Source organism: Natator depressus, chromosome 8 (assembly GCF_965152275.1).
Source record: "Natator depressus isolate rNatDep1 chromosome 8, rNatDep2.hap1, whole genome shotgun sequence".
Taxonomy (NCBI): Eukaryota; Metazoa; Chordata; order Testudines; family Cheloniidae; genus Natator; species Natator depressus.
The window spans coordinates 34,026,843-34,052,116 of record NC_134241.1 but is presented as its reverse complement, the minus strand read 5'-3'; the positions used below and the strand labels follow the sequence as shown (position 1 = coordinate 34,052,116).

The following is a 25,274-nucleotide window of genomic DNA, read 5'->3' as shown; positions in this document are numbered from 1 at the left end:
AGGAGAAGACTTTCGATAATATACATCCTCACACTACGAAGAACATCCAGATGAGTTCAAAAGGTAATTTTTCAGGAAGGAAGCTCACACTGTTCACCAGGTCTTCCACCCCATTGGTGTGCTTCGGAATGCTCCATTTTTTATACATAAACTAGCTCTTAATGTAAGTTTCAATGTCGTTTACAAAGATGTAATATACTCTAAGTATAGTGCAGGGGAATTCAGCTGACCTAATGTTATGATTGTCCTAGTGTTTCTTCCTGAACCAATAGAGAGTTGTCAATATTGCAACTGGCCTCCCCAGGCTTTAAATGTGGCACCGGTTAACTGGAGACTCGTGCATTGGAAGGGAACATGTTAATCTATATCTATGACTGAAAAGTCATTAGGAAGACTTATTTTTGCCAATTTGTCCAGATTTAGCAACTTTTAGTTCACTTAAAAGCTTCCTACAAACAAGAAAAGTATCTTCTTGCTTTTAATGTAGCCAAACTGCCAGACTGAGAGCCTCTGAGCCCATATAGTAAGCCAGTGGTCCCCCAACTTTTTCCATCACCCTCCCCTTACCCCAATGGAACCTGTCCATGCCAACCCCCCCACCCCTGAAACTGCAGTTGGGAGCCGGGGCTGGGAGCAGAGCGATGACTGGGGCCGAGAGCTGAGGTGAGGAATGGAGCCGGGGCTCCAGCTGGGGCCAGGAGCGGAGTTGGGACCGGGGCTGTGGCTGGGGGCTGAGTGCCTCTCCCTCCCTGCACCCGTGGGGGCTGGCCTGGGCCCCATCTGACATTCCTTCATGCGCCTCTAGGAGGGCACGCCCCAGTTTGGAGAACACTGTATTAAGCTGACAGAGTTCTTTATCCATATGCAATTTTTCCACGTTTAACAATGGATGAACAGGACATTATATTTTTAAAATATATATTTCCTTATCCTCTTGTAATGGTTTATTTCTGTACTTCAGATCTCTGAATTTGTCACTGGCCTTCCTTTAAGCGATCATGAGCATTGACAAGCACCAAATGTCTGTGGTTCACTCCTGCTACCTAGTCATAGGTATTTATGACATCAAAACTTAGGTGATTAAATAGGACAGCCTAGTGCTTTACTGCTTTCCTGGTTGCAATAAAGAACTGTGAATCAAAAAAAAAAAAAAGTGATCTTAACCAAAAGTTTGATTGGTTTGATCTATCTTTTTTTCTCCCTATCAAAGAGGATCTTTAATAAGTTTATGCGTTCTACTACTTGGACAAGATCATTTTACAGCAACTTAGTAAAGGGCATGTAAAGTATTTAGCATTTCATATTATGGTCATATCTTAAACCTACTCATTTTGATAGATGCAATTGTACTTTCTTCATACCACATTCTTCTGCAACATGAGCACGCATATATACTATATATCTTCACTAGTTACCGTCTAGCAGTTTGTCTAGACATAACTATTTGAATCTAGTGGGTCACATATTATGTACTAGTAGATGTAGTAGTAGGCTAATCAGATAGCCTAAAATCACCAGCCAACTCTTCTGACACATGTTTTTAGGGAAGTTCCTGTCCCAGTTGTTCATCCTTCAATATCCAGTCCACTTCCACTGCTTCAGATATTCCCTCCTCCCATGTACACCTATGAAATATTCAAGCTTGCAAATTACCTGAGGACAGAGAGTTTCAAGCTGGCTTGCTGACATGCGAACTAGTTTCACACCTTCTTCATTGTTTGAGATGGAACAGGCCAAGTTGGCAACCTATATTGGAGAGAGAGAAAAAAAACTTTTTAGAAAAGCAGTTTTTATTTCTGTTGTAACATGCAAAAATTACAGCCTCTTTGTTCTGTGATCAAGAAGCCTTCAAGAAATGCTCTCCTAGTTCTTGAAACTCAATCTAATACAGCTTTGCAATCACCAGCAACATCTGTTTTGTCACAAGCCAGCAGATCATAAAATAGTCATTCAAATAAGAAAGGCTGTCATCAGTGCTCCCACTTACTCATCTGAGAGGTTGCCACAAGGGCACCATTAATGATACTTGAAGTCACAGTTAAATGCCCATTCCTACTTATAAACTACATCAGAATGAAAAAGCAGTAAGCCAACTATATTTTAAAAATGTAGGAATGAACAAATTGCTGACCATCTGAGAGTTAAGCCTTATAGTACTTATTACCTAAACCCTCTTCCCTGAACAATCACCACATGAAAATGCTGGAGCATATAAAGTCAAAATGTTTGAATATACAACATACACATATAGTGCACAACTGCAGTAGTACCGTGAAGCTTAATCTACTTTAAAAAAAAAAAAAAAAAAAAAAGAGTACCTTTGCATGGAAAGTGCCTTAGCTACTGTATATGGAAACGTAATTAGCTATTATTGCACAAAACACATTTCAGTTTAGCTTAACAATTTGACCTCCCTTAAAACTGCAGGATTCTGGGAAACGTCCCCCACCACCACAGTGCAGAGAAAATCACTGACCGAAGTTACGAGATCTATGCAAGACAGTATTTACTGGTGCAGACAGAGCTCAAGAGCACCTACTATTCCCCAAGATTTGCATGGAGTCTTGTGATGCTAAAACAGTAGATCAAATTTTTAGCCTAAAACCTGACAGTTTCTCTTTAAGTGGGCCATCTTGAAACAAAGACCTTTTGGGTGCGGGGGGGATGGGGGAGGAAGAAGGGGGGGGGTGGAAGAGAAGAGGCACAGAATATTTTTATTTTGGTTTTTTAGCAATGGAAGGTATTCTGCATATTGGAGCTGCTCTCAGGGGAGGAAAATCTAAAGTTGAATTATGTTCCTTATTTGACGGGTGAACGACAAGCTTATTTTGAGCTCCAATACAGTTACATTTGAGCCTAGAAAGATGTAAAAATAGCACAAAGACAACTGAACTAAGATAAACATTGTGTACCATCCTACTAGAAATGGCAAAAGGCACCTGCCCAAAGTAGTGACTGAATCTCAAAGGCGATAACTTAAGTTATGTTCAAGTAAAGCCAATAAATGCACCATATATCTAACCAAACACATTTTTAGAGAAAATGTGGGGTAGTTATCTTATTTAATTGAAGTATACTACCTATTCATACATAAGATTTTAGATAAAGTTAACAGGAAACTACAGCCAGATATTACTTTTTTCAATATCTTTCATTCACTTCCTTTACCATAGTCTTTACCGCATCTAGAAAACATTCCTGCAGCAGCGACAACAGATAATAATCACATATCAATAAACCTAAGTGAAGAGTCTTGCCACTTCCATTAGTGATGCTACAGCTCAAAGTAAATTCATGATGCAGAAACTTCTCACCCCACACCCTCAGTTCCTAATTGAGTGATAATGATAGAAGATCAAACAGTCTCCAGATCAGCGGTACATTTCAAATTCTAAATGGCTGAGTACACAATGGTGGTGGAATAATCTTAGATTATTATTCATCCAAGTGCATAAATGTACAAGAAAAATGATAATGTAATAAAGTTGCTCTTTCCAAAACTAGAGTTCAGGTTCTATCGGCTTTTAGTAATATCACTGGTGTGTTAGCCTTATAGCTTTTATTTAGTTTAATTAGTTTTCATAGAAAAAAATTTACATCTTAAAATTGAGCTAAGAGTGACAGAGTAAATCTTCAGCGGACTGCCAGGTGGGACAGTGCTTTTTATGGACTGCATAGTTTCAAAGGGGCATAAAAAGTTTTTGATTTAGCAAAAGCTCATTTTTATTGGGCTGCACTGAGTGTGAAAACAGCACACTGAAAAATCCCTTAAACTGCTGTTTTGCTCTGAAAAATGACTTGGTATGGTTCAATGTTTTTCCTCTCCCTATCAAACTATGTTCAGTTTTGTACATAAGGATCTTCTCCCTAAACTACCATGCCTGCGTACTAAGAATCTGAGCATCAACCTGAGCTCTTTTCCATCTTGCATATCATCAGCAAAGAAGATTCTGGTGGCCATTTAGACCCCTAGGTATTGTACCTATCAAAACCCAATGAAGATAAGACAACTGCTGAACAAACAATTCTGTTGATGCATAAAATGGAACAGAATCACTCAGTGTTAGCTGTGTTGGTAGCAAGCTAATGATAGTAAAAAAAATACACAGTACAATTTTTACTTTTGTCACTAAAATGAGTGGCTGTGACTTTGAATGCTCACAGTTGACAAATTGAAGTAAAGAGTCGTCATTTTTACACAGTCAATTTCCAGAGTTACTAGGGAGTCTATTATCCCTAGCACATGCTGAAATTAGTGACCACTGGTCAATGTAAACTCTACACAATGTGTCCAACTCTTGTGTTTTTACTGTTTGTCATGATTTGATACATTTTTCTTTAAGCACCAGTTTGCAGAGTTCTATAATTGTGAGAATCTCCGCTTTCATTAAAAAAAAAAAAAAGCTTCTTGCCCTCGTGGTTGTGGAGAAAGTCTTGAACCCTAAAGATTTAGAACGCAAAGGCAAATAAGAAGAGCCCCCAGTGTATTCTTTGTAATTGAAATTTTTTTTTATTAATCCCAAGATTTTTAGGGCCTTCACTGGATTGGCAATATTGCCGACGGGCTACATTTTAATGTGATTCAGCTTCTAAATCTGTACCTAATTAAATGACCAGATTCTCAGTAGTGAACAGGACCCCAGAGCCCCCATGGCACACTAGCACCACACACACAAGTGGATACTGAATGGAAGCTGTACAGAACTGCCTGGAGAGTGGCATACAACAGCCAGATGTGGGAGAGACTGGCTTCTCCAATCACAACTTGCTGAATTAAGAACAGTGTATCCAACCTGAATGCAAAAAAGGAAATCAAATTAAAAATCCGATGCTTAGTGATATTTTAAGAAATTTATTTTGTATTGTATATTCATTTCTTCCCCTTATCTCCTTGATGCTGGTAATCCTTCCTTGATAACTATCCTGCCGGGACTGCAAGTAACTACAGAATATATGAAATTCCATTGCAACATGTAACCCAAGAATATGGTTTCAAATGATTTGCACAATGGTTGACAAAAACCTCAATTTTGTAAATGATGTACTAAGCTCCTAATCAAGAAGGAAACTGCACTATAATGTGCATTTAAAATTCTTCAATATTTCTTAGGTGTATTGTGGCAGATATTCCCAAAGACCACATAGCAGTTGAGAGGAAGGACAGTCTTGTAGTTACGGCAATGGAGTGACACCCCAAAGAACTAGGTTTTGTTCTTGGCTCTGCCAGAGTTCCTATCTTACCTTGGACAAGTTACTGTCTTTATACTTTAGCCCTCCATCTGTAACAGAAGGAGAAGACCTCAAAATGATTGTGTGAGGATAAAGTAATATATAAGGATAAAGTAGGGGGTCATAAAAGTCTATTAAATACAGCTAGTTACTAAGTCTCCTTTAAAACCAAATCTAAGACCGTTACCTTTTCCATAACTGGTGTTCTTCGAGATGCGTTGCTCATATCCATTAGGAGCGCTCTTAGATATCACGCTGCTCCTTCATCCTAGGTTTGAAGGACTTGCAGATACAACTCATCACTGAAGGCAGGGCAGTAGAGTTCAAAGTAATGACCAGAGTGGCTAGAACAGGCATTGTGGGACACTTCTGGAGGCCGATCAGAGCAAACTAACAGACCAGGGCGTCCACACTGACGCCGCGGCACTCCAGTGGGGACGCACAAAATGTTATTCCATTTGCTGAGGTTGAGTACGAGGAGCGGACCAGCTGCAGAGTCAGTGCGCTCTACATGCCTTGCCAGTGTGGATGGGTAGTGAGCTAGTGTGCCCAGGGCTCCTTTAATGCGCTGTAACTCGCAAGTGTAGCTAAGCCCTAAAATTTTGAAAGAACTATTCCTATACTGGAATGGACTGAGGAAAAATAAAAAGTCAGAGAAAGCATGAGCACACTAAGGGCTTGGCTACAGTTGCGAGTTACAGCGCACTAAAGCAGCCCTGGGCACACTAGCTCACTACCCGTCCACACTGGCAAGGCACGTACAGCGCTCTAACTCCGCAGCTAGAGCGCTTCTGGTACTCCACCTTGGCGAGTGGAATAACATTTGATGCGCCTCGACTGCAACGCCCTGGTGTCAGTGTGAACGAGGTGTTGCATTACTGTGCTCTGATCGGCCTCCAGTAAGGTCCCATAATCCCCTTTAGTCAAGTGGCCACTCTTCTCATTTTTTGGAATCGTTGCAGGAATGCGGATATGCCCTTTCAAAGCTCCGTTTCTGACAGCTGGCAGCTTATCTGCTCCGAGACAAAGCAACCATTACTATGGAATGGTGTGTGTGTGGAGTGTGAGTGGAGTGTGAGAGAGACAGACAGACGGGGGGGGGGGGGGGGTCTGCTGCTGTCTGAACTTACAAGATAGTATGCGGACATGCTCCCAGCGCCCCCAAAACCCATTATCTCTCCCCCCACATACACACAACACATTCCCTGTCACACTCCACCCCACCCCCCTCATTTGAAAAGCACGCTGCAGTCACTTGCATGCTGGGATAGCTGCCCATAATGCACCGCTCCCAATGCAAGTGCTGCAAATGTGGCCACGCCAGTGCGCTTGAAGCTGTCTGTGTGGACAGACTGCAGCGCTTTCCCTACTACGCTCTATGAAGGCTGGTTTAACTCAAAGCTCTCTACTTCTGCAAGTGTAGCCATGCCTTAACTCTTGTCAACAAGAAGAGTAAAAAAAGTGCTACTTTTAACTCTTTAGCTCCCCCTGCTCCATTTCCCCCCAGGTCTTTTCTAATTTAACGGTCAAGAGCAGGTTTCCCTCCCCCATACTGAAAAAAAAAAAAATGAAGAGGGCGTGGTACTTGAAAATCCAAAACGAAACATTCATTTCAATTAGAATTTTCCTGCATTGTTCACAAATGTTAACAGAATCCATCCCCAACACACCATCCTCAGTTTACCTTAGTTTACATACCATAATTAGTTTACACATCATACAATAAGTTGCAAAGGGGACAAAGTTCCACAGTGGATCCCTTTGAGAATTTACATTTTAAGAGCTGAAGCCAAGAAACAGTTACTAGCCTATTACACATTTAGGGTCATGATGATTTTTTTAAATCAGCCAATCACACAGAAAAAACTAGTCAAAAGGTACACTGAGTGGAACTCTGGTCTAAAGCTAAAATAAATGCTATTCTTAGGGCTGTGCACACTTGACTATGCTGGTGCAAAAACAAGAGCAATTGTAATTTCAAGCTTCATTATAAACAAGGGATAAAAATTGGTAGGCAAAACGTTTTCAGGCTTCAAAAGGCTGGAGTCAAAGTTTAAAAAGGTTCTTGATTGCCTTTAAGAGAAAGTTAATTGGGCAGGTGACAGAAATGCAAAAACAGGGAAACAATGAAATCAGAGCCCTGGGTACTCACATGCCCCCTATCAATGTAATACTCAATCACCTCCTTAGTATTTAAAATTAAAACTCCACCCTTTCTTCCAAGCCTGTAGGAGATAACTTTACTCATTTATCAGTTGCGTTTGTATGTGTACAATTTATCAAGGGAAAGAAAAGTTGAAGAGTTTTTCCTTTAGCTCTGAACACGACCAGGCTTGTGGCGATTATTTCTTCAGGTATTGAGTTTCATAGTCTAGGTCCAGCTCCTATGAAAGCTCAGTGTCTTACACTGATAAGCCTCCCCCATACTGAAAGAATTTCTTTCTTCAGTGGAGCGTAATTGTCATGTGAGCTCAGCCATGGAGTGAGGAAATTTCCTTAACAAGGCAGGGCCAGAGACCTTCCAGCTCCTGGGCTATGATTAATGGATCAAAGGAAAGACCAGTGATCCTGATTCAACCACGAAGACTCACTGATTTCAACAAATTCCAAAGCAGACTAAAAGATAGCAGCCCTATACCCACAGGACAAGGAACGGAGGACCTGGTGAATCATCATCATTGTATGGCTAACCTTGGCCATCAGCACACGCTGGACTCAATGGTCCACTGTTCCTCCCCATTGCCCACATAGATCGTTTTTCTGACACCTGCAGCAGTTGAAAACAGGGAAAGAAACTCGAATGCTGACAGCAAAAAAATAAGCTAATACAGACAGGAATTAGATATTTCATCCTCAAAGCCTACACAGAGACTATTACAGGCCAAAAGAACCTTCCTATTTTCCTCCACTGAAGCTGCCAAAACCTGCCCCAAGGGGCTACTTAGGGTGGTAAACTGCTTCATTCTTGAGCATCTGCAACCTGCATCAGAACTGAGCACCACATGCAAGAAAGAACCTCCTACTTGCTGAGATCACACGTATTCTCAGACAGCATGGATCTGCTCTACCTATACACGCCAACAGCCCACCTGCATTCCCAGATTTCATTACATTCACTCATCAAGAAGTTCTGGACACTCTTCAGGAATTTCAGCCTAAGACTTGTGACTCTGACCCTGTACTTCTTGACCTTGTGAGAGAAAGTCATGAATTGGTGCCACTCCTGCGCAATAGAGCCAGCACATCATTCAGAAAAGGAATCTTCCCTTCCTCTCTTTTTCACATGCAAGAGCCCAATCAACTAGAAGAAACTGACCAGGGATATATCCGTTCTGGCCAACCACCATGCATCAAGTCTCCCCATTCCTGAGCAAGCTCATAGAGAGGCTAGACACGGGCCAATTATAAGCTCACCTACTGAAACTAACATTCTCGACCTAGCACAATCCAGACTCAAACCAGGATATGGAAATGAAACTGTTTTAGTGAGGCTCTCAGATCTCCTCCTGTCAACTGATAAGAGGGCAGACATCCATTCTCATCCTCCTGGACCTCTCTGCAGCATCTAACACCACTGATCACGAGATACTGTTGTCTCAGAGGAGTCCAGGATAATGTATTAAAATGGTTTGAGTCCTTCCTGGAGAGGCACATCAAGTGAGTGGTGATGGAAACTGCACCACCACTAAACCCCTCTCACGAGTCCCACAAAGATCAATTCTCTCTCTGGTCCTATTCAGCACCTACTAAGTGAAGAGGTCAAATGACATGGAACCAAGAAACCAACAACATGCAAAGCTCTAATTATCCTTTACCACATATGAACACACCACTGCCACCAAGATGGCCCAATGACTGGACAAGATCAGTTCACAAATGAACAGCAGCTGGCTGAAGCTGAACCTGAGCAAAACAGAAATGATGCTGGAGGACAGAGGAAAGTATTTTGAAGAGTCTGCAGTCTCCTTTGATGAACGTATACACCCACAATTGGTTAATTCAGTCCATAGTTTAGCATCAGCTAGAAATCAGAGAGTACTTCTAAGCTCTCACATAAACATGCTGCTATCATCGCCATTCGCTAGGAGACTCCGTTCCTTCGTGGTGGTGGATGACCTGCCCTCAGTTATTCACATCTTCCCCATTGCTCAGCTGAGTACAGCAATGTGATATACCTGAGCACGAAGCCTTCAGACTTTAGAAACTCTAACCAGCACAAAACACTGCAGCAACATAGGGAACCACAAGCATACTGACCCTATCTTCTGCTCTCTACACCGTTTTCCAATAGAATTTCAAATCAAGTTCAAAAAGTCTCAGTCCTTACCTTCAAGATGCTCCATGGCCTGGGTCCAGGGCATGTAAACAACTGCCTAAACTCCAGGATGAAGACTGGTCAATAACCACAGCTCTCTGGCACAACAGAACTCTACAATAAAGTTTATCTGTGCAGGACACAGGACTCTCTTGGTGACTGGTCCCAGATAGTGGAATCAACACCCCAAGGAACTAAGCTCCATCACAAACCACTATCTTCCACTTGAAGTGCAAGCCACATTTCTTTGACCTTACTTTTAACAAATACAGATATCTATTTAAAAAAAACCCAAACCTAAAATCCTACCTAAAGGAAACACTTCAAAAGGACAGGCTTCTCATGAGGAGAGTATGAGAAAACACATGAGATGTTTAGTCATGTTGCCTTAATGCACTACTGAAAAACAATCAGATAGTATGGTAATTAGCATTGTATATGAACCTTCATAGAATAATAGGTCAATACACTGAACTATTTTGGCTATAACAAAATGAACTGGTCTGGGGAGCCAGTGCAGAAAGCAGTATTTCATTTCAGATCACATCTGTGCTCTACAGATTTTCTGTCAAAAGAAAATGACTTCTACTTTCACTTGTTTTAAATCTTTTTCAAAGTGCTTCAGTATGCGTGCTTTGGCTTACATATTTAGAATGGTCTCTATGGCCCTCAACACTTGAGTCTACTTTGGCTATGCCAGGAAGTCCCAAGTGCTGCAGTCTATACATCTTTCCATATGACAGATTCTGACAGGAAATGGGTCAAAAGTGCAGGTAGTCATGAAGATTAAAAATGCTATGATCCTTTCTGTCTACAGCCAGGTGAGACCGCCAACATTTTATCATGTACCTACCTTACCTAGTCTTAGCTATGAACACACCTTATGGTCCTTTTTCAGTAGTTCCTTGTGTTGGAACTTTAAGCCAGTTACTTGTACTTGGCTGGGATGTCAATCTTTTCTCTCCACTGCCATTATTGCCCGCTCAACTGCTTAATATTTCTATGGTACATGGGGGCTGGTTAATGTAATTTAGGACACATTTCATAATGTAGGAAGGATTGCATACAAGAATTCAAAAAATCAGTGTTTTACTAGAGGCAGTCTTTCAGACATCACTTTCACCAATAAAACCTTTCTATGTATTGTGGCTACTAGATCAGGTGAATTGGATACCAGAACACGCTCTCTCTCTCACCACCTATGAATAGCAAGCAAAGATTATTAAGTTTATGGACTTAAGCCAAAAATTTTAAATGTGGTGCCTATAGTTATGTAATTGGGCCAATTTTCAGTGATGCAGAGCACCTGTGGCTTACAAATCCTATCAAACTTAATGTAAGTAAACTGCACTTCTGAAAAAAGGGACAGAGAAAGTAATACTTACTGTAGGAATTCCTTCTACAAATGAAACTGATTACATTACTTGTCTCAACTCCAACACTGCAAGCGATTAATAAGATTAAAATTCAGGTACGCGCCAACTGCATTAAGCTATTGTTGGTAACTTATACATGAAGAATTAAAATACAGGTATCCATTCACAAACCATGCAAAAAAGCTATTTAAGTGCTGTTGGGATGAAAAGATTGAGATACCTAGAGTAGAAAGTAATTTAGCCTTTTACTGCTTTCCACCTATCTTGAATTTAAAAAAAAAGTCAGTGTAAAAACACTTTTACACTGATAAGATAAGTACAGTTGTGTAACACTTTATAATGACTTTTTCCTACTCATTGTCTCTGCCTGTCACTGAAGAGAACTGCTTCTATGGAGGAATGGGAGAGGGAGAGACACACTAATACCCAATCAATGCCAGCTCCCCTAATTCCCATTTGCCTCCACTGTCCATAACCTTGGCATCTTCCTTTGGCCGGAAAGCTTAACATTTATAATTCTACCAATTGCCACCTCTTCAGACATCCTCTTATACAGCAATATTGTCATGACTTTACTCTGTTGAAAAATATTCATTCAGGTTTATCTCCATTTATTTTGACTATTGCCGTTCCATTGTATGGCTGCCTTCTAAGACCAGTGGATAAGCAGAATACTCAAAAACACCACCAACTGCCCATTCATCTCAAGATTCAGTTCAAAGGTACATCATCTATTTAATTTGAAACTCTCCACTAGCTTGTTCCAGGCTCTCTCCCTCCATTCTGGTCTTTATTTCTTTTCAGATTTCATTTTAAGTAAGTCCTTTGCCTATGCCCAGTTTTTCTTCTCCCTCTGCTTATTGCCCTCATGAATTAGTGAGCACTTTCAGTGCCTATCCTTCATACACTAACATTTTATGGAACCTGCAATCAGAATATCAGGGTGTTAAAAACTTCCAAGGAAGGAGATTCCACCACCTCCCTAGGTAACGCATTCCAGTGTTTCACCACCCTCCTAGTGAAAAAGTTTTTCCTAATATCCAACTTAAACCTCCCCCACTGCAACTTGAAACCATTACTCCTCGTTCTGTCATCTGCTACCACTGAGAACAGTCTAGATCCATCCTCTTTGGAACCCCCTTTCAGGTAGTTGAAAGCAGCTATCAAATCCCCCCTCATTCTTCTCTTCTGCAGACTAAACAATCCCAGTTCCCTCAGCCTCTCCTCATAAGTCCTGTGTTCCAGTCCTCTAATCATTTTTGTTGCCCTCCGCTGGACGCTTTCCAATTTTTTCACATCCTTCTTGTAGTGTGGGGCCCAAAACTGGGACACACTACTCCAGATGCGGCCTCACCAATGTCAAATAGAGGGGAACGATCACATCCCTCGATCTGCTGGCAACGCCCCTACTTATACAGCCCAAAATGCCATCGGCCTTCTTGGCAACAAGGGCACACTGTTGACTCATATCCAACTTCTCGTCTGCTGTAACCCCTCGGTCCTTTTCTGCAGAACTGCTGCCCAGCCATTCGGTCCCTAGTCTGTAGCGATGCCTGGGATTCTTCTGTCCTAAGTGCAGCGCTCTGCACTTGTCCCTGTTGAACCTCAGATTTCTTTTGGCCCAGTCCTCTAATTTGTCTAGGGCCCTCTGTATTCTATCCCTACCCTCCAGCATATCTACCTCTCTTCCCAGTTTAGTGTCACCTGCAAACTTGCTGAGGGTGCAGCCAACGCCATCATCCAGATCATCAATGAAGATATTGAACAAAACCGGCACCAGGACCGACCCTTGGGGCACTCCACTTGATACCGGGTGCCAACTAGACATGGAGCCATTGATCACTACCCGTTGAGCCCGACAATCTAGCCAGCTTTCTATCCACCTTATAGTCCATTCATCCAGCCCATACTTCTTTAACTTGCTGGCAAGAATACCATGGGAGACCGTGTCAAAAGCTTTGCTAAAGTCAAGGAACAACATGTCCACTGCTTTCCCCTCATCCACAGAGCTAATTATCTCATCATAGAAGGCAAATAGATTAGTCAGGCATGACTTGCCCGTGGTGAATCCATGCTGACTGTTCCTGATCACTTTCCTCTCCTCTAAGTGCTTCAGAATTGATTCCTTGAGGACCTGCTTCATGATTTTTCCAGGGACTGAGATGAGGCTGACTGGCCTGTAGTTCCCTGGATCCTCCTCCTTCCGTTTTTTAAAAGATGGGCACTACTTTAGCCTTTTTCCAGTCGTCCAGGACCTCCCCCGATCACCATGAGTTTTCAAAGATAATGGCCAATGGCTCTGCAATCACATCTGCCAACTCCTTTAGCACTCTCGGATGCAGTGCATCCGGCCCCATGGACTTGTGCTCATCCAGCTTTTCTAAATAGTCCCGAACCACTTCTTTCTCGTATGATTCTATGTAGTGTTCAGATGCTGTGTAATATGCTACACAAAGTTTGTACTATAAAAAGGACTGTGTTTTCATTTGTGTATGTATGCTGTGCTGAGTTTGTACATCTTGTTTTGTTGAGAAATACAAGAGAACAATGCTTTGAGGGTTTACTTTGCTTGCAATTATAAAGCTTGAGAAGATAGTGTTCTAAAGATATTAAGTACATCAAATCAATATGTAAGGATTAGCTGATTATAATTAGCTTGCTGAGGGAGGTTAGCTTGGTCTGGAAGATGTATCAGATTTTAGATGATATATTAAAGAAATGTTGGTCATTTACTGCACATATTTGTTTTAAACTGCTATCTGGATTATCCATAGCTAAATTAGTTGAAGAAAAATGGAGTTGGCCTCCTGTTTGGTTGAATACAGACTTTATATATTTTGCTCTCTCTCTAACATGGGAAACACAAATTAAAAATGATTACTGAATTGTGCATCTCAGCCTTTTCCTCACCCTGAATCTGGGGCCATTTTTTTCTCTAACACAAACTTATCTTTGAACTCAAAATCGCAAATCAAATGGGGACTTTGGTTTTCAGAGATTTCTGATAAAGTAGCTCACTGACCAGAGAAAGTAGGGGTTCAGATACCATGGTAAGGACCGTGGTATGAGACTAGATAGATTAAAGTCCAAGAATTCAGAAGTACATGTTTTCATGTCAATATTTGATTCTTTCTGATGCCAAATATTTTGCTTCTTTTCAATATGACTTTTCATCTGTGACTTAAACTTCTGATTTTCAGTTACAACAGGACTGATACAAACTGAAACACAGATTCTAAACTTTCATTTTAAAAAAGTTATTTTCTAGCCCTTCTGGTTGAAATAACCTTCAACCTCAGCAACTAGATTCAATCGAGATATAGCACTGGCTCATGCCTAAGTCATGAAGTTTTTAATAAGATGAGTATATAAAATTACCACATTTAAGGTTTTTTGAGGCAGGAATTCTGGGACCAAGTGTGGAAGTTACTGTAGGATATGGGAAAGAGTGAATGAGTTTGAGGTCACAAATGGAAAAACTTTATTAATCCCTGAAATAGATCATTGACGGAGAAGGAAGCACCAGAATTTTATTCTCACTAAAATCATAATTTGATTCTCACTGGGTAAATCCTGACAATGGGGAAAATAATCTCTACATGTGAGAACCTAATGCCCTAAGAAAAGCAGCCTACGTAATCCCTTTTGATAATCAGCATAGTTCCCTCTTCACCTAAGAAGTTGATGCCTCTGAAAGAGCACACAGAGAGCTCTGCTTCCTGGGCTTACATCAAGCCTTCTTTGAAGTAAAAGCTTTAAGGTAAAATCCCACCTAACAGAACAGAACACACTGGACACCAGGGTGCTGGAGGAAAAAATAATAATTGAATTTTTTTGCTTTTTTTAATTTTAAAATATTAGGAACATCCCCATCCCAAAATATCCTTCAGCAGATCTTGCGTCAAGTCCATGACATTTCTAGGTGACAAATGCCTACTGCAAGCACCCATCAGGGACTTCTTTCTAAAGTACCTTTTTAACTGCATCACTACAATCCCTTTTTTAAAGTTAAAATAAGTCTCCCAATTAAATTGCATAGTGCAAGACAGTTGACAAAAGTCAAATTTAAAGGTTTTGTTTTTCTGACTTACTAAAAATGTTGTGGACACAAGCTGTTTCTTTTCTCAATATTTACTGGCCTTTCACTTTTAAAATAGGAACCGTAGCACTGAAGTTGATTTTACAAAGTTGTCTCCTGACATTTAGTGCCCTGTGCCAAATCTTATGCTGGTTTAAGTCCAGCTGTTAAGATAACACATGCATATAAGAACACTTCGAGAAGGGAAAGGAAAAGTCAACCAGGCAATGACAGACAACTGGTTGGAATGGAAGCCATGTTTCAGGATAGTCTAGTTAGGGGACTGAAGGGTCACACAGTAAGCTTGAAGATTCTGCCATCTCCCCTAGGGAGCAAACAGCAGGTTCTGCCTTAGGCACAATGGAGAAAAATCAGTGATTTAAATCACAAAAATTGATGTTTTGAGTTATTAGTTGGTGAGTGCTACAGACCACCAAATCGCACTAAGGAACACGATGACTGCCTCCTTATGCGCCTATCTAACGTGCAGGAATAAAACTTTGTGATCAGGAGGGGATTTCAATTTGAGTGGCATATGCTCAGATCTCATGCTACCAATACTAAAGCATCCCTGGAATTTCTAAACATTATAGATGACAAATTCCTACCTCAAAAAATGTCGCAGCCAACATGGGGGAATTCTTTATTAGACCTTGTCTTAACATATAAAGAGGACCAGATCAGAGAATAAAATAAATAATGGCTTAGGTACAAGTGATCATAGTTTGATCACATTTATAATGTGCAAGCAGAATAAAGTCCAGATCAGTAATATTACACACGCAGCTTAAAAGTGGCCAATTCCACAAAGCTGAAAAAACAATTATGATCCAAATCAGCTGGGAGAAAATTTAATTAGAAAAATGTGAATGACAACTGGGAATCATTTAAAAACACCTTACTAAAGGCCCCATAAGCCACAATTACACAATTGAGTAAGGCACCTGGGCTGGCTGAAAAAAAAACTTTTTTTTCAGCCCGTGAGTCCTTAAGGCTGTGCAGGCGAGAGTCTGTATTTTGGGCGAACAAGCCCACACAGTCGAAGGGGAGGCCTGTATTGTGTTCTGGACCTCAGGTGTTATCCCCAAGACCTGGAGCCATGCACTGTGCCTCACTGTGATGGCGGTGGCTATGGTCTGTGCCACCGAGTCCGCTGTGTCTAACGTGGCCTGGAGGGAGGTTCTGGAAACCACCCTGCCCTCCTCAAGGAGCGCGCTAAATTCCTTGTGAGAATTTCCTTGTCAGCAGGAAGTAATTCCTGGAACTTTGCCAATGAGCTCCAAGAGTTGAAAGCACAGCAGCTGAGTACCACTTGTTGGTTGGCTACTCAAAGCTGGAGCCCCACAGTCGAGTAGACCTTCCGGCCGAAAAGGTCCAGCCTCTTAGCGTCCCGTGACTTAGGCGCAGGACCTGGCTGTCCTTGCCGCATTGACCACCAAAGTCCCCGGTTGGGAGTGGGTGAAAAGATGTTCATACCCTTTCTGTGGCACAAAATATCGTCTTTCCACACCTTTAGCGGTAGGTGACATAGAGGCGGGAGTTTGCCAAAGCACCTCAGTGGTGTTTTGGACGTTCTTACGAGGGGCAAGGCCACCCTAGAAGGACCCTCAGGGGCAAGGATGTCCACCATCCGGTCAGACTCCTCCATGACCTCCTCTTCCTGGAGACTGATGTTTAGGGCCACCCTCCTAAGGAGGTCCTGGTGACCCTTGGTGTCCATCGCCAGGAGGGTGGTGGTGCATCGCCAGGAGGGTGGTGAAAAGGAGGCAGCAGCCTGTGGGACAGGGAGATGGTGAGCGGCGCCATAACATCATAGACTTGCCATGATGATTAACCAGCAGTGGTGCCACCATCAGTGCCGCAAAGAGTGATGGAGCCACATGCAGTGCCAGGCTAGATGTTTCAGCCAGTGCTGTTGACAGTGCCTGGACTTGTGGTGCTGGGCCCCGCAAGTGCGGGGCCAGGGACTGTACTGTCATGGCAATGAGGTCTTGTGCTGCCTCCAAATCCTCCTGAGTGGGGGAGTCTATCAGCACCTGACTCGAAGGGCCTCCCACTGGGGCTGTAGTCAACGGTGCCGGGTCTTGAGGCCCAGACCATGGGTGTTCCGCCGGGGGACGCACCCCACTGGAGCTCCCTCGCGGCTTCTTGATGGGGGAACGACCCCTGTCTGTCTTCTTTTTCTTATGTGGCACTGGGGGCTGCGAACGGTGCCAGCTGGTGGCACTGGCCTTACAGGTTGGGGAGTGGCACCAGTGCTCCTTGGAGGAGTCCTTCCTCTGTGCCAGGACATCCCGTGCTGGGGCGCTGTGCACCGATGACGATGGTGCCGCTTCCAGTGCTGGCTTTAGGCGGAGGGCTGACTCCATCAGTAGGAGCTTCAAATGATAGTCCCGCTCTCTCAGTCCTGGGTCTGAAGCTCCTGCAAATTGGGCACTTATCTGTCTGATGGCCCTCTCCTAAACACTTGAGACAGGCAGCATGTGGCTCGCTTGTGGGCATAGGTTTCGCACACCTCTCGCATGCCTTAAACCCCTGCAACCGAGGCATGCCCTGGTGCCTGGGGAAACTAGGACTGGGTTGGGGGGAAGCCCCCCGAAGTATCTCCAACTAATGTAACACAAGCTAACAACTAAAAAAAGGGAACAACTAGGTAGGCACTTGTGAATGCAAGAGACTGAGCTGCTCCAATGACCGTTATTGTTGGTAAGAAGAAACTGAGCAGGCGGCAGGGACCTATACACACTGCCATAAAGGCGCCACTCCAAGCGTCTCCACAGCCGACCCGATAGGTACCGTTGGGGGAAAAAACCTTCCAACGATCTTGCACGCAGCGCATGCACACCTATCGGACTGCACATGAGCTATCACTCGAAGAAGAGAGTTAACGGGCAAACTGACACTATGTACGATCCTGCAAAGGCACTCTATTCCTTCTAAGAAAAAGGAGGCAGACAATTGGAAGCTAATGTTTTAGTATAATGCACATACGCTCTTGGAAGAGGTTTGTAAACATCTAGGCTATGCCTACACTGCACTGCAGTGCAGATTAAAGAGATAACTGAAGAGTGCAACGAAATGTCGCTCTCTCAATGCCCTCTATGGACTGTACTGTAGCAAACTAAGTTACCTACTAGGGTTCATGTTAACATGGTCCTCCTTCAGAAGGACTAAGTTAACATGAGAGAAGTACCTTTTAATTCATGCCAGCTGCATGTCCAGTGGCACAGTTAGAGCACAACATTTTGGTGTGCTCTGCAATTCACAGCCCTGTAGTTCACTCTGTGGTGCACTGTAAATAAGTCCAATAGATCATGTTACTCTTATAGGCATAGTTACACTTCTGAAAGCAAGTGATTACCAAAGATCTCTAAAGAGCTGCTGTACGTAGCACATCATATTAGTAGTGTCTGATTCCAGTCAGAAGTGTTCCATTTAATGCATACTTGCACAAGAGCGTTTTCTTGAGCAACAGAATGTAGGACTGCACAGACTCTCCAAAAAATATAATTTGCTGCTTTGTGTTCAAACACAAGCAAGATCAAATAATGCCTCATGTGCTGAGAATGACAGCTGCTCACTGTTCAAGTCATACATATCTAGAACTAGTAGAAGCAGAGGGCTCGCCTACATGGGGAAACTGATTGGCATAACTACAGTGGTATAATTATATCTTTATAGCTATGCTGGTATAACTCCCTGTGTGGATGCTATTCTGGAACAGAAGCGACTTTATTCCAGTACTATCTAGCTAAAGAGCGAAGGCAAAAAATTTGAATTATTTAATCTTTTTAAGAAAACGCCATTAAAACTACATTAAAGCTACTACGCTGAGTATATAAAAAAGTCAAAAGCCAAATTTAAAAAAGTTACAGAACAGTAACTGCTTTTGGTTTCTCAGTGTTTCAGCCACAACACAGTCCCTATTCAGCTTCTTTGTTGGCACCCATTGCCTTAGACCCTGAGTGTCTCCTACAGCATTTGACTTCATATCCAGATGGATGAATATATTGAGGTAAATGTGAATTATCCGCAAGGTGTACTTTAGAGAGCTACAATGCAGCAAGTTTTTGCCTTTGACATGCACAATTTGGGGACATTTTGGAAAGCTTCCCCAAGTTTCTGAAAACCCCCATACGTACCACTATTTAGATGCATGTGTCTATAGTTAGCTCTGGCTCCAGAGAAGCATCACAGCATATTTAATCGAAAGCTTTATCAATTTCCTTTGACATACATCATAAGGTGATTTCCAGATACCAAAACTGCATAAAGAAGCTCCACACTTCAGGAGGAATGCCATTTTATAGGAGGATATTGCCAGACAATTAGAGTTAATTTTTCATACTTCCCATATAATCAAAGCAGCATAATGTATGGAAAAACCAAAAGGCAGAACCGCTTTACACCGAGTACCAACCAAAACCAAAAGAGGTTTTTGGGGGCACTGAGGTCACTGAATAAGCCAATTAAATAAAAAAGTATTAGGCATGGTCAGGGAATTCAGGTTGTCCTGGCAGTCTAAATTAATTCCCCTTGCTTTATTTATGAATAGTACCTCCAAACTGTTTAACTATATGTTAACTATTTCAAGGAAAACATTATCTAGCCGTATGTGATTCCTGTGCTGAAAGACCTTACAGTCTCTCATGTGTATGTGCGATGGTACCAAGAGTCCCTTAAACTAGTGAGAAAATGGCTTGCAGAATTAATGCAGGAGTCAGATCAATGAAAAGATTGACAACTGCCTTGTTCCTGAAGAAAAAAATAAATAAGAGTTGTATGAAAAACCCAAGATTATTCTAAAAGTCACATGGACTCATTTGTATTTCAACAGCAGAATGGCATTATTATACAGTACATTTTGATCAGCATTTGACTTTTTAGACTGCAATTGAGGTTAGTGGTGAGAATTAATCATTCAGCCGACCACTTGACAGTATATACAGAACAAAATTTTTAAAGATTTGGCAAAAATCTAACTATGCACAAGCAGCAAACAATTACAACTGTAGATTTATGTTCCTTTATAATTTTGTTTGCAATATTGCACAAAACTAAATGTGAATAATAAGGCAGCAGGTCATTATTACTAAGACATATGCAGTAAGACCTGGAATGAACTTGAATTTTTTTCTTAACTGCAATACCAGTTGCCAAAGACATTAACTTTTATGGTAGATGGACTTGTCTTATGTATTTTAATTAAAACTGGTAAGTCTCCCATTTAAGTTAGTGTTCTTAGAAAACAGTCTTACAGACAGGAAAAATTTCCGTTTGACGACTTATGTTTTCAAATAATATTCTGAAGTTGACCTTATCTAAGGTTTTTGTATCAAAATTCTTATTTTTGTACAGAAATTTGTAGTGTTCATTCCACAAGCCTTTGCATAAAGACCAATTTCACTAGCAATAATAGACGTTTCAAATGACATTTACAACAACATATATTTTTGGACTCAATACACCGGCATGAAGGAGACAATGATTACTTAGGTCTCTGCTTAGAATAATCTCAGTTAGTGTAGTATACCCAGACAAACAACAAATCCACAGGTTGAAACTACAACTTTACAAAACATTCAAAGTATGGTTTGAAAATACAATGCATCTTTTTATGCTGTACGTGATCACTAAAAAACACAAGCTATGGCAAAAGAAACTGTTGATCACCACTTATGTAAGTGAGTTAGTCTGTAGAAAACTGTCAGCATAGGTTTATACCTAGGCTTGGCAGGATTCGATCTAAAAATCGATATACGTCAGTAAACATCAATTTCCGATGACACGCTGAAATCAATGAAAAAGATCTATCGGTAACCGTGGGCAGCAATACAGCCTCTCCCATTTGCGCCTGCAGTCCCACTGTCATGGGAGTGGGAGAGGGGGTCTATGACAGACCTTCTGCAACTCTGCTGGTCAGGGCCCCACTCTCTCACTCACCAGCCACTATTCAGCAGCAGCACCCTGTGCCCAGGGCTCCTCCTCCTCCTCGCAGTCCTGGCTGGGAGGTCTCTACTCTGCCAGGCTAGGACTGCAGCCTCCCCTGCAACTTGAGGCCAAGTATCTTGGCCCTCTCGGCTAAGCAGGAAGCCCCTGCAACACCACTTTCCACGCTGCCCTAACCCTAACACCAAATCTCTTCCCCTTGATATCTAACAATTGTAAAAGAGGTACAAAACAAAATTAATATTAATCAATGAAGTTAGAAAAAATCTAATCCAATTATGCCAAGCCTATTTATACTATAAAATGTGTTAACTGCTAGAATAACAGTTTGAAAACAAAATTAGAAATTATGCTAAAATTAGTAAAACTGTTAACTTCAGTTGATTTGTATGACCTTACCTCAATCAACTTATTGGCATGTTCACGGAAAACCTGTGCATACTCCTTAACTTCTTTTTCATTCCCATTCTTGGCAGCTTCAATCAACACTAAAAGTGGAACGTTGGTTTCCAGAAAAGAATCGGACACATGATCCATAACAGCTTTGCGGAGCTAAGAATTAAAATGAAAATTAGTTGGGATTTTTGGCACAGAGTTCAACTGCTGTTTTCTTGCATCTTAACAAGAAAATGTTTACCACGATAAGGATCTTGAATATTTGTTAAGCAATTGCTCCCTCTGTTGCTGTGTGAGACCAGGGTTCTCTCTATTCGGGTTGGCCATGCAGTTTTTGCGCCAATTTAATCAAATTGGTTAAGTCAGTGCAATCCCTCATTTGAGCATATTAATATTTATTTAAAATGTGAAGATATTGGCTTAGCTTCAGTGACTAAATCTGCACTTTTCCTGCTGAATATTAAAATTAACACCATTATTTTTGTATTTAATTCAACATAAGGATTTTGAAAAGTTAAAATAAACTCATCTCTCCTATATATTTTGCTACATCCACATTTGGGTTTAAAGTGAACTTTTTCCCCTTTAATAGTGAACTGTCCCTAAGTGTTAGCATTATACACACTCTTGCTACAGGTGTAATTGTTTGTAATTTGAGTCCAAAATGTTTTATTTTAATTCAACATCTAAAATGTCTTCTCTGTATAGTTATCTATAGGAGATTGCAATTCAAACCTTAATACTGTCACTCAAACAAAGCGCGATAAGCTTCTACCTTTCAATGAACTAGACAAGGAAAAAAAAAAGAGCAAAACTACTGTCATTACAGAACGTAAAGCACTCAGATAAACAAAACGTTTCCAATAGGAAACATTCAGAATTGCATTAATTACTATAAACACTTACTACATTACATTAATATTTTACTCATTCTGTACCTGTCTACGCAGGTCCCTGGTCTTTTTAGTCATTTTGTCTATTGCAGAATTCAGCGCGTCACTTCTTTCTTTGCGTCCAGCCTGTAAAGCAAGAGAGGCTAAGGTAAATACAATATTTTGTGTTGGACAGGAGACAGTATTCACATCTTTAAATAGTAAGAAAAACAGCAGGTTACACCAATGGAAAGCTAAAAATGACCTCTGGATTCACCTCCTTATTCAACAAGGCTATTGGTGTTTCTTCCCATCTCATGCTTTCCTTCCTCTACATTTTCTTCTTAGAGGAACTATGGGGGAAGTTAGAGGGGTTTTCAGAGGTCTAAGCTAGAAACTGATCCAAAAGAAGTCTTCAAATACAAAGTCTTAGATCCCTTCTTGATTGATCTGACAACCACACAGTTTCTTGTGCTTGATCCACTCTGAGTCAGACTTGCAGCACATCCTGTATGAGAGAAATAATTAAGTCCTGAAACTCTTATGACTCCATCAGAAAGCATGAAAGCCCATGACTCCGACTCTCACATTGGTATAAAAAGATGCAGACAGTACACGAACATTTGATGACTGTCCTTCACCCAAACATTTTAAGTACTAAAAAAGTGGTCACTCATGGGACAAGAAGCATTCCCCTAAAGAGTTTTGCATTTCACATCGACCATAGTGGACAATTCACATGTAGCCAAAACCATAAGCCACAATTTAAGTACTTTTAAATACAGAAAGCTTAAAAAAAGCACTTAAGTTCAACACAAACATCAAGCGTAAAAATCCAACACCAATCTCAAAACCAAAACCCATGTAAGGAAGAGCAGTGGATTCCATGAGCCTATGGTACAGTAGGGATCTAGGCAGTGTTGCAAAGGAGAAAGAATGTTACAACTTGGCTTTGATTAAGCAGACATGAGGCTAAGAGAATATTGAGCTCAAATGTAATCATTTATATTAAGAAATTTTAACAGTGATCTTAACACACATGATTAGTTTCTAGTTCTGAATATACAGTATATAGCTTTAAACTAGCCTTTAAGCAACCACAAAGCAATTTTACGAAGTTCTGCACTATGCTCAATGTAATTATACTGCTGAGAGAAGAAGAGATTAGCCACCATTAGTGTGTGTGTATGCTGAGAAAAGAACACATTAACCACCATTAATGTAAGTGTGTGCTAATTATCAAATGATAGGTTGATTTGGAAGACTTGGATCAGCAACTTTGAAATCTTAATCAAAGATCTGGAGTTCTGCAATAAAACAGATGTTATGTGATTGATGGGATTAACCCCAACTGGGAACAGCAAGGCTGGGTTTATTTTGATCACTATTAGGCATGTGTCTGCACCACAAACAAGGTGACCTATATTAGGTTGACTTACAGGTCCACACTGCCCTCCTTCTGTCAGTGGTGCATGTCCTCACCAGAAGCACCTCCACCAACTTAAGAGTGGCCTGTTCTCAGCTCCCCATTCCCTGCCAGGAGCCTGGGCGCAGGACACAGAGCCCAGGCAGCAGCCAGGCTCTAGTGGGAGCCCTCCACCCACTCTGGGGTGACAGTGGGAGCTGTGAGTGGCTTTCTTGTCAATTTCACACGTGCATTGCCTAACTACACTGACATAAGCCCTTCTCCGCTCGTGGAGGTGGAGTTATGTTGGTGTAGTAAGCCACTTACATCGGTGGGAGTAAGGCTGTAGTGTGTACACTGACATAATTAGGTTGATGTAAGCGGCCTTACGTCGACTTAATTCTGTAGTATAGACCAGCCTTAGTTACCAACCATGATATCCAAGAGCTGTCATGTCCACGGTCAACTGAACTGATTCTGTCTTGTAACCACTTTGTGACACAAAGAAGCACCACAAACTGAAGTTACTATTGGAACAAAAATTAGTTTAGCTATTCCCTCTTCCTCATATCACAATTCAGCCCATTAAAATCTCACCCAACCCCTGCCAAAAAAAAAAAATATTTTTTTAAATTATACAGAAGAAAAACTAATTATTCTAATTACTACAATAATTTCTACCCCCAATGAGGGGCAGTAGCTTTCTCCAGCTGACAAAGCGCTGTCCACACCAGCGCTTTTTGTTAAAATTTTTGTTGGTTGAAGGGTTTTTGTTTTTGTTTTTTTTACACCCCTTACCAACAAAAGTGCAACGTAGACATAGCCTTGACATGCTCTTAGTTCAACCACAAATTGCTGAGCTGGATGCAGGAATTACTGGGTGAAATTCTATGGCCTGGGTGATACAGGAGGTCAGACTAGATGATCATCATGGTCCCTCCTGGCCTTAAAATGTATGAATCTAGACTTGTGTAGTCTAAACTGCACCAGAGTTTTGCCAGTGCAGCCTGTGGCTTTGATGCAAATGTGGCTCAACAAGACTATGGGTCCCAACTTGCAGGGTTCCATTTTTCACTGGTTGTGGTAAAATGATGGATTGGTTGTTGGGACCTGTAGTCTCTGCAAGCCTCATCTCTTACTGAAAGATATGGGCAGCTGAAATATGCTTCATTTTTATGCTAAGTAGGTACAGCCCTTTGGCTGCTGGCAGATTGCCAGTGCAGCCCTCAGAAGGGCAAAATGTAGAGAAATTCGAGAAATCCTGTGAAAGCTGTCTTATTCAGCATTGTATAGAGCCTGTGTACTGTCACTTGAGTGCTTTGTAAAGCTAACAAACTGGAAATAATTTACAGCTTCTCATTTTAATTTCAGATCAATTGTGTTGCTTCTCCTACGAGTAGCACGTTGCTGGTGGTACCGGTTAACACAGATGAGAATTACAAAATCCCATTGTGGTGTTAAACTAAGGCTTAGGAGGGTTACTGTCCAAAGGCAATAAAACAGTTCTTTTTCTTCGTGGAGCATGTTGCCCTTCTGCCATGTAGTGGTTGATGTTTGGCACATTGCAGGTTGGCTTTCTGTTTCAGAAATCAGTGACATGTAGTCCCTAGGCATGCAGATAGTCCCTTCTTTCAGAAATCTCAGTCCACATCCA

General features: G+C 41.5%; 1 protein-coding gene across 1 annotated transcript in view; it reads right to left on the bottom strand.

Annotated features, from left to right (window-relative positions):
- Window positions 1-25,274, bottom strand: part of CTNNA1 (catenin alpha 1) — a 183,954-nt gene that overhangs the window by 44,351 nt on the left and 114,329 nt on the right. Inside the window, exons 8-10 of the mRNA XM_074960709.1 lie at window positions 22,282-22,362; window positions 21,347-21,499; window positions 1,654-1,746 (exon numbers count right to left, since the gene is read on the bottom strand). Of these exons, the coding sequence (XP_074816810.1) occupies window positions 1,654-1,746; window positions 21,347-21,499; window positions 22,282-22,362 (327 nt within the window). The remainder of the gene's footprint in view (window positions 1-1,653; window positions 1,747-21,346; window positions 21,500-22,281; window positions 22,363-25,274) is intronic.